The sequence below is a fragment of the Bufo gargarizans genome, chromosome 6 (genome assembly GCF_014858855.1).
Source record: "Bufo gargarizans isolate SCDJY-AF-19 chromosome 6, ASM1485885v1, whole genome shotgun sequence".
NCBI lineage: Eukaryota > Metazoa > Chordata > Amphibia > Anura > Bufonidae > Bufo > Bufo gargarizans.
Genome location: NC_058085.1, coordinates 339,037,378 through 339,047,145, shown reverse-complemented (window position 1 = coordinate 339,047,145; position 9,768 = coordinate 339,037,378). Strand labels below are relative to the sequence as shown.

General features: G+C 49.6%; 1 protein-coding gene across 1 annotated transcript; it reads left to right on the top strand.

Annotated features, from left to right (window-relative positions):
* The first annotated feature begins 241 nt into the window (after positions 1 to 241).
* Positions 242 to 8,943, top strand: LOC122941254 (persulfide dioxygenase ETHE1, mitochondrial-like). The gene is made up of 7 exons (XM_044298344.1): positions 242 to 372; positions 2,229 to 2,373; positions 5,737 to 5,885; positions 6,533 to 6,662; positions 7,315 to 7,404; positions 7,516 to 7,632; positions 8,425 to 8,943. The coding sequence occupies exons 1-7, from the start codon at positions 286 to 288 to the stop codon at positions 8,469 to 8,471; spliced, it is 765 nt and encodes a 254-aa protein (XP_044154279.1). The 5' UTR covers positions 242 to 285; the 3' UTR covers positions 8,472 to 8,943.
* The last annotated feature ends 825 nt before the right edge of the window (positions 8,944 to 9,768 follow it).

Genomic DNA, 9,768 nt, shown 5'->3' with positions numbered 1-9,768 from the left:
GAATGGTTCCTCATACAGTCCGCAAAAAAAAACTGAACGGACATGAAAAGAAAATACGTCCGTATGCAGGAGCCTGAGGCTTAATTTTCTATCTATATTGTGCTGAGCTGGAAATGACAAGTGACTGAGTACGTGACCACCGGGCATGAAGCAGTTAACAGTAACTAACCACGCCCCCTCAGCTGCCCCTGTGATTGGTGGAGCCCGGGGTGGGCGTGGTTCTCTGGATACTTTGTACAGAGGATTCCCTGACCGGTTACATTGTAGCTTCTGGCAGATCAGGAAATGTTGACATTTGTTGGCAGGGACGTGTTCAGAGCCATCCGCACCTACAGCGCCATGGCCGCCGCCAGAGGACTCGTCTTCAGGCAGGTAGGTGAGCCCCACTGGTGGGCGTGCGCATTAACCCCCTGCAGGCTGGGCTGTCTTCGCTCTGCTTTCCTATACTCACTCAGCTTTCCCAGGCTCCTGACAGTCCCAGCGGCTTCTGCATTCCTGCGCTACAGGAAGATGTGGCTTCCAGGGGTTCTGGAAAGTTGGGTGACAGCCCCTATGTCTCCTGTACGGGACATTAGGTGGGGTCTGGTCCAGGATAGTGAAGAACCTTGTAGACCCTCACAATCGTGGACTCGCTGGATGGTTTACGTGGTCATCTGAAGCCCACCGCTCCTCAGCTGTTGATAAACAACAACTCCCAGTATGCTCTGGGAGGTCATGGTGGGAGCTGTAGTTTCCCAGGTGCCGGACATCAGACCAGACCCCCAAAATAAATGCACATCCCATAAACTAAAGCAGACCCCAACCAGGCCCCCTAAAAGAAATGCAGACCCCCATAAACTAAAGCAGACCCCAGACCCCATTAACTAAGCAGACACCTAAATAAATGCACATCCCATAAACTAAAGCAGACCCCAGACCCCCTAAATAAATACAGACCCCATTAACTAAAGCAGACCCCAGATATATCCAGATTCCAGATATTAGATCAGGCCCCTAAATAAAAACTACATCCAGACCCCAGATCAGACTCTGCAGGTTGTCACCTCCCGGACACCACCACAGACGTGACCTAACGCCAGCGTCGGTGTCAGGACATTATAGTATTTATGGGGGGAGCACCGCAGATATTCTAGGGCCGCAGCTGAGTATTTATGGGGGAGCACCGCAGATATTCTGGGGACGCAGCCGAGTATTTATGGGGGAGCACTGCAGATATTCTGGGGACGCAGCCGAGTATTTATGGGGGAGCACCGCAGATATTCTGGGGACGCAGCCGAGTATTTATGGGGGAGCACCGCAGATATTCTGGGGCTGCAGCCGAGTATTTATGGGGGAGCACCGCAGATATTCTGGGGCTGCAGCCGAGTATTTATGGGGGAGCACTGCAGATATTCTGGGGACGCAGCCGAGTATTTATGGGGGAGCACCGCAGATATTCTGGGGACGCAGCCGAGTATTTATGGGGGAGCACCGCAGATATTCTGGGGCTGCAGCCGAGTATTTATGGGGGAGCACCGCAGATATTCTGGGGCTGCAGCCGAGTATTTATGGGGGAGCACTGCAGATATTCTGGGGACGCAGCCGAGTATTTATGGGGGAGCACCGCAGATATTCTGGGGACGCAGCCGAGTATTTATGGGGGAGCACCGCAGATATTCTGGGGCTGCAGCCGAGTATTTATGGGGGAGCACCGCAGATATTCTGGGGCTGCAGCCGAGTATTTATAGGGGAGCACTGCAGATATTCTGGGGACGCAGCCGAGTAATTATGGGGGAGCACCGCAGATAATCAGGGGACGCAGCCGAGTATTTATGGGGGAGCACCGCAGATATTCTGGGGCTGCAGCCGAGTATTTATGGGGGAGCACCGCAGATATTCTGGGGCTGCAGCCGAGTATTTATGGGGGAGCACCGCAGATATTCTGGGGCTGCAGCCGAGTACAATCACTATAAACGATGGTAACTGCCGAGCCGCCATACCGTGTAATAGTGACGAACCCCCTGCTGAGCGCCAGGTCCTGTCCACAGGTAACCATAGCAACCCTCCTTGCCATGTCTGTGACAGGTGTCTCCCTGCTTACATGTGCGCTGCGGGTCTGTGTTCAGGACACTGGGGAGTGGACCTCGGCGCCCGGCTCTCGTCTGTCCTGCGCTCGCCCTGGCGCTCTTACACTTACGGTCTGTAGCACTGCAGATTCTTGGGGTTTGACTTTTCTGCATTTCTTGCAGCTGTTTGAGCCGGTCAGCTGCACGTACACCTACCTGCTTGCTGATGCAGACACCAAAGAGGCCGTTCTGATCGACCCCGTGCTGGAGACGGCGAATCGCGATGCAAAGCTGGTGAAAGATCTGGGCCTGAAGATGATCTTTGCAGGTGTGCGGGGTCCTGTCCATACCACGTCTGCAGCTTTCTAATCTTCTTTGTGTTTTAGTTCCTACCTATGTCAAAATCTCTGCTTTCTGTCAGTGAATGCATACATTCATGGACGGGGACATCATTTGTTACAATGTATCACTGTAGGCAAGGATATGTCTAGACTGATACAGTTGTAGCAAACCTGTCATCCATCTTAAAGGGACACTAACCGTATGTATGTCAATGTCTCCGGAGGGTCTCAGCACTTCAGGTAGGTGAGGTCTGGGGGACACATGTAGCTGCTATTGTCTGCGGAACAAACACCGAAATCATGGCCGTCAGGTCTGGGATAATTACCCCTTCGTCACATAAGGAAGATCAGATCCTCGGCTTGTCCGCTACAGCTTCACATGGTTCAAAGTGTAAGATTCGGAGCGATTCACAGCAATGAAGCGGAACATTACGAGCGTCTATAAAGCCTGAATTAACCCCTCAGCCCCCAGCAGATCCAGGAAGATCTGCAGTTCAGTAATACCCGAATGACTACGTGCCTGTAATCAGCTCCGGTATATGGCCCCGTATAACCGGACGCACCAGTATGTAGAGTGTTATAGACGTGCAGCCGTCTCAAGATCTACGCTGTAAATTCTTCAGAATAACTTAAAGACTTCATAAAAGAAGTGAACTTTGCCTTTACCTTTTATTTACCTGCATCATTATCACCGAATATTCCAGAAGAAGATAAGAATGTAACTACTATAAGGCGAGGGCGACAGACGACGTGTGTCATAGAGACCTAGAATGTGTCGGCAGATAAGAACCATGTGGCCCATCTAGTCTGCCCAATATACTGAATACTATGGATAGCCCCTGGCCCTATCTTATATGAAGGATGGCCTTATGCCTATCCCATGCATGCTTAACCTCCTCCACTGTATTTGCAGCTGCCACTTCTGCAGGAAGGCTATCCCATGCATGCCTTAGGCCTCTTTCACACTTGCGTTGTCCGGATCCGGCGTGTACTCCACTTGCCGGAATTACACGCCGGATCCGGAAAAACGCAAGTGTACTGAAAGCATTTGAAGACGGATCCGTCTTCAAAATGCTTTCAGTGTTACTATGGCACCCAGGACGCTATTAAAGTCCTGGTTGCCATAGTAGTAGTGGGGAGCGGGGGAGCGGTATACTTACAGTCCGTGCGGCTCCCGGGCGCTCCAGAATGACGTCAGAGCGCCCCATGCGCATGGATCATGTGATCCATGCGATCACGTCATCCATGCGCCTGGGGCGCCCTGACGTCACTCTGGAGCGCCCCGGGAGCCGCACGGATGGTAAGTATGCTGCTCCCCGCTCCCCACTACAGTTTACCATGGCTGCCAGGACTTTAGCGTCCCGGCAGCCATGGTAACCATTGAGAAAAAGCTAAACGTCGCATCCGGCAATGCGCCGAAACGACGTTTAGCTTAAGGCCGGATCCGGATCAATGCCTTTCAATGGGCATTCATTCCGGATCCGGCCTTGCGGCAAGTGTTCCGGATTTTTGGCCGGAGCAAAAAGCGCAGCATGCTGCGCTATTTGCTGCGGCCAAAAAACGTTCCGTTCCGGAACTGAAGACATCCTGATGCATCCTGAAGGACGGACTGTCCATTCAGAATGCATTAGGATAATCCTGATCAGTATTCTTCCGGCATAGAGCCCCGACGACGGAACTCTATGCCGGAAGACTATAACGCAGGTGTGAAAGGGCCCTAAACTCGACACATAGGGCACAACTACACTGCAACATGTGTCACGCGACAGTTTTTATAATAATAGTCTATGGTGTCGCACTTCGAAATGACGCGGCAGTCGCAGCATGTCACAGTACGACACATAGACTATCATTATAAAAATTGGCACGCGACAAATGTCGTTGTGTAGCCCTAGCCTAAGGGCTGTTTCACACGAGCGAGTCCATTGCGGGACTTGCAGGAGCGCACGGCATTATCAGGATTTATAACGCTATGTGTCTCTGCTTGACCTTCTTTGTACAGAATCCTACTGACCGCTTTATGTCACCATGATTCTGTACAAAGAAGGTCAAGCAGAGACACATAGCGTTATAAATCCTGATAATGCCGTGCGCTCCTGCAAGTCCCACAATGGACTCCCTCGTGTGAGACAGCCCTAATACTGCTCCTATGTACAAGAATATAACTACTATAATACTGCTCTTATGTACAAGAATATAACTACTATAATACCGCTCCTATGTACAGGAATATAACTACTATAATACTGCTCCTATATACAAGAATATAACTACTATAATACTGCTCCTATATACAAGAATATAACTACTATAATACTGCTCCTATGTACAAGAATATAACTACTATAATACTGCTCCTATATACAAGAATATAACTACTATAATACTGCTCCTATATACAAGAATATAACTACTATAATACTGCTCCTATATACAAGAATATAACTACTATAATACTGCCTCCTATGTACAAGAATATAACTACCATAATACTGCCTCCTATGTACAAGAATATAACTACCATAATACTGCTCCTATGTACAAGAATATAACTACTATAATACTCCTCCTATGTACAAGAATATAACTACTATAATACTGCTCCTATGTACAAGAATATAACTACTATAATACTGCTCCTATGTACAAGAATATAACTACTATAATACTGCTCTCTATGTACAAGAATATAACTACTATAATACTGCTCCTATGTACAAGAATATAACTACTATAATACTGCCTCCTATGTACAAGAATATAACTACTATAATACTGCTCCTATGTACAAGAATATAACTACTATAATACTGCTCCTATGTACAAGAATATAACTACTATAATACTGCTCTCTATGTACAAGAATATAACTACTATAATACTGCTCCTATGTACAAGAATATAACTACTATAATACTGCATCCTATGAACAAGAATATAACTACTATAATACTGCTTCTATGTACAAGAATATAACTACTATAATACTGCTTCTATGTACAAGAATATAACTACTATAATACTGCTCCTATGTACAAGAATATAACTACTATAATACTGCATCCTATGAACAAGAATATAACTACTATAATACTGCTTCTATGTACAAGAATATAACTACTATAATACTGCTTCTATGTACAAGAATATAACTACTATAATACTGCTCCTATGTACAAGAATATAACTACTATAATACTGCTCTCTATGTACAGGAATATAACCGCTATAATACTGCTCCTATGTACAACAATATAACTTCTATAATACTGCTCCTATGTACAACAATATAACTTCTATAATACTGCCTCTTATCTTGACTCCTCGCACTCTTTTGTCTCGCCCTCCAGCTAACACTCACTGCCATGCGGATCATATTACTGGGACGGGGGTGCTGAAGAAGTTGGTGCCCGGGTGTAAGAGCGTCATCTCTAAGGACAGTGGGGCCCTGGCAGACATCCACATACAGGAGGGAGACACCATTACATTTGGCAAATATGTAAGTGCGGGACACCAGGACTAGAGCAGATACGGGGTCATGACCTGACGTTTTGTATCTTCCTGCATTCTGATTGGATGCTAGAAATGTTCAATTAATCGGAATTCGCCATCTTGTTTTATTGGGGTCGGGGGACTCGTCTTCTTCTCTATGGTCCTGAAATTTAGATCCATGATTATTTATATATATTTTTTTTTATTATCTGTGATTCTTATTTTCTGCTGATGTGAAATTGATTTTCTTCTCTGTCCACAACCAAAGTTAAAGTGAATAAATTCTCCTAGCTACGATTTGAACTCTTGACCTCTGCTTTTCGGTAGCAGTGTCGCCGTCATCTCATCTCCCACAATGCATTGCTCTCAGGTAACAGGAAATCTGCAGAATTTCACTTTGGATGTGAACAGAGAATAAAACATTGTGACTGTAAATCCATAGACGTGGCAGCTTTCCTTTTGAAGGGATTCTCCAACACGTTATCCTTAGGATAGACCATCCATGTGAGGTCATTAGGTCATCCAGTCCCCGGTCAATCAGAACATTTAAGAAGCCCTTTCATTTGCCCGATCTGGTTTTGTAGGGTGTTAATATTTATGCAACCTCCCATTCTATCTCTGCAGAGGTGATGACTCTTTGTTTTTCCTCTGCAGTCTCTGGAGGCGCGGTCCACCCCAGGACACACAGACGGCTGCCTGACGTACGTGCTGAATGATAAAAGCATGGCCTTCACCGGCGATGCCCTTCTCATCAGAGGCTGTGGGCGCACTGACTTCCAGCAGGGTAGGTCCTGCCCCGCCGCCCACGGTGCTTCTCCGCTGCCCCGCCGCCCGCGGTGCTTCTCCGCTGCCCCACCTCCCGGGTGCTTCTCCGCCGCCCGCCGCCCGTGGTGCTTCTCCGCCGCCCCGCCGCCCGCGGTGCTTCTCCGCCGCCCGCGGTGCTTCTCCGCCGCCCGCGGTGCTTCTCCGCCGCCCGCGGTGCTTCTCCACCGTCCCGCCGCCCGCGGTGCTTCTCCGCCGCCCGCGGTGCTTCTCCGCCGCCCGCGGTGCTTCTCCGCCTCTCCGCCGCCCCGCCCCCCGCGGTGCTTCTCCGCCGCCCGTGGTGCTGCCCCGCCGCCCCACCTCCCGCGGTGCTTCTCCGCTGCCCCGCCCCCCGCGGTGCTTCTCCGCTGCCCCGCCCCCGCGGTGCTTCTCCGCTGCCCCGCCCCCCGCGGTGCTTCTCCGCTGCCCCGCCCCCCGCGGTGCTTCTCCGCTGCCCCGCCCCCCGCGGTGCTTCTCCGCTGCCCCGCCCCCGCGGTGCTTCTCCGCTGCCCCGCCCCCCGCGGTGCTTCTCCGTTGCCCCGCCCCCCGCGGTGCTTCTCCGCTGCCCCGCCGCCCGCGGTGCTGATCAGCCACTTATTATGTCCAGGTTCCACACTTATCTGATTTATTTGCAGGCTGCCCCAGCACCCTGTATCATTCCGTCCACAGCAAGATCTTCACCCTGCCTGACAGCTGCACCCTGTACCCCGCACATGATTACACGGGTAAGTCCATTTATAGAGCTGTCGTGTAGTCACAGGGTCGCCCAGGCTTCTGCGCGGCCCCTGCTGTCTCCTTCAGCTGCTCCAGTATCTGATCCTTCTCTGCCGCTGCAGGTCAGACTGTGACCACCGTGGAGGAGGAGAAGCGACTGAACCCTCGACTGACCAAGAGTGAAGCAGAGTTTGTGAACATCATGAATAATCTGAACCTGCCAAAGCCTAAGCAGATCGGTGAGGACCTCTCTCCACCACATGCACCAGCACTGTCACAGCATAGGACACATGTCTGACGGCCCCTCAATGTCTGCAGATGATATCTTCTCCCAAGACATAAGCGTTACCAGACATGTCTGTTATCTGCTTATCTCTGTCACCTGTGTGTCTTCTGCACTGCCATATAGTACTCTACAGTATGCTGCATGTGAAAGATATGCTCACTAGAAACAATGCTTCTAGGTGGAGTATAAAGAGTGACCACAAGATATCACTATGACTCACAGTATTACTCCCATGCTGTCTGCAGTACACAGGGTGACCACAAGATGTCACTATAACTTATACAGTTGTTCCAATACCGCCTGCAGTACACAGGGTGACCACAAGATATCTCTATAACTCACAATTACTGTCTGCAGTATACAGGGCGGCCATCAGGTGCCACTATAACTCACACTATAAGGTCTCCTGCACATAACTGGATTTGGTATCTGTGCCTGTAGTACACTAGGTGACCACAAGATGCCACTATAACTCACAATTACTGTCTGCAGTACTAAGGCTAACCACCAGGGGCAGCCAAGACACCATTACGCCTACACTGTCCGCAGCACACCAGTGTGACCACCAGATGCCTCTATGTCTGACAGCCTGTCTGCAGTACACACGGTGACCACCAGATGTCACTACTAACTCTCCCATCAGCAGCCATTCCCTGGCTCTGTGGAGTCATCTAGCAATGATTATGGGACACGTTTTGGCACCATGAGTGTAAGACCTAATGGAAGACCCGTCTCTTCTCTCTAGATATCGCAGTTCCAGCAAACTTGAAATGCGGCATTCAGGATGACTGATGACATCATCGCCCCAACGCCAGTCAAATCTGTTTCGAAGATTCTTGACTTACCTTAAAGAATCACTTTCAGATCACAGTTTTAGATATATTTTTTTTATTGTATGAAATGATTGTTCTCGTCGTGTGCAGCTGAGATATCGGAGGGATGTATATATGTATACCTGCATACCGCCCTTTTATGTACAGTATGTCTGTATTCTGCACCATCAATGTGTGTGTATACAGTATGTGCACTGCACCACTGATGGATGTGCACTGCACCACTGATGGATGTGCACTGCACCACTGATGGATGTGCACTGCACCACTGATGGATGTGCACTGCACCACTGATGGATGTGCACTGCACCACTGATGGATGTACACCACCCCTTCTATGTATACATGTAGACCATCCAAACAATGTATATATGTATACTGCACCATCTGTGTATGTGTGTTTACTGCGCCATTAAAGTATATTTTGTTGGAGTATTTCCCTTTAAACCTGTAAATAAATACCAGTCTCCTTTCGCCTGATGTTCCACATTTGCAGAGATCGGGGGGTGGGGAGAGAAGGGACTCAACACAAACGGCTATGCTTTGGTCCAAGCTCAGCATCTTCTCTGTCTAATGCGCTCCACATAAAGTGACCGATCATCTTCATACACATCACACTGCGGCAGAACTCTGCCAATCACAATGAAATGGTTAATGTAACGCGCACACATGCCAGCGATGTATGACTACATTAATTCCGTGTACAAGCTGGAGGCCAGCCCCTCATACCCTTATCTGCTAACCATCCGCCCCCTTACTAGAAACTGGTTCAGATTCCGTGGAGTCGGTTCACGTTTCCTTACGCGTTCCTGCCTCTTCCTCTCATTCCACGTCTCCTCCGGAAGATCAGGTCCGAGGGACTGCCCGTCATTTTCGTGGCCCCAGATTGGCAGCGCCGGGTGTGGCCTGCGCCCCTAGTCGCCCTTCTCGCTGACAAACCTTGGCGTCTTCCTCTTCGGGAGGACCTGCTGTCTTCCACCCGAATTTAGGGTCGCTACATTTAACGGCATGGCTGTTGTAACCGCCGTACTGAAGGCTTGTGGTTTTTCGGATGCGGTGGTCCAGACCATGATTCGGGCCAGGAAGCTGTCGTCTTCCAGAATCTACCACCGGACCCGGAAGTCCTACTTTAGTTGGTGCGAGTGGCATCAGCTGCCTCCCATTCCGTTCCCTTTGCTGCGACTCTTGGCTTTCCTGCAGTCGGGCATGGACTTGGGGCTGGCTCTCAGCTCCCTTAAAGGGCAAGTGTCGGCTCT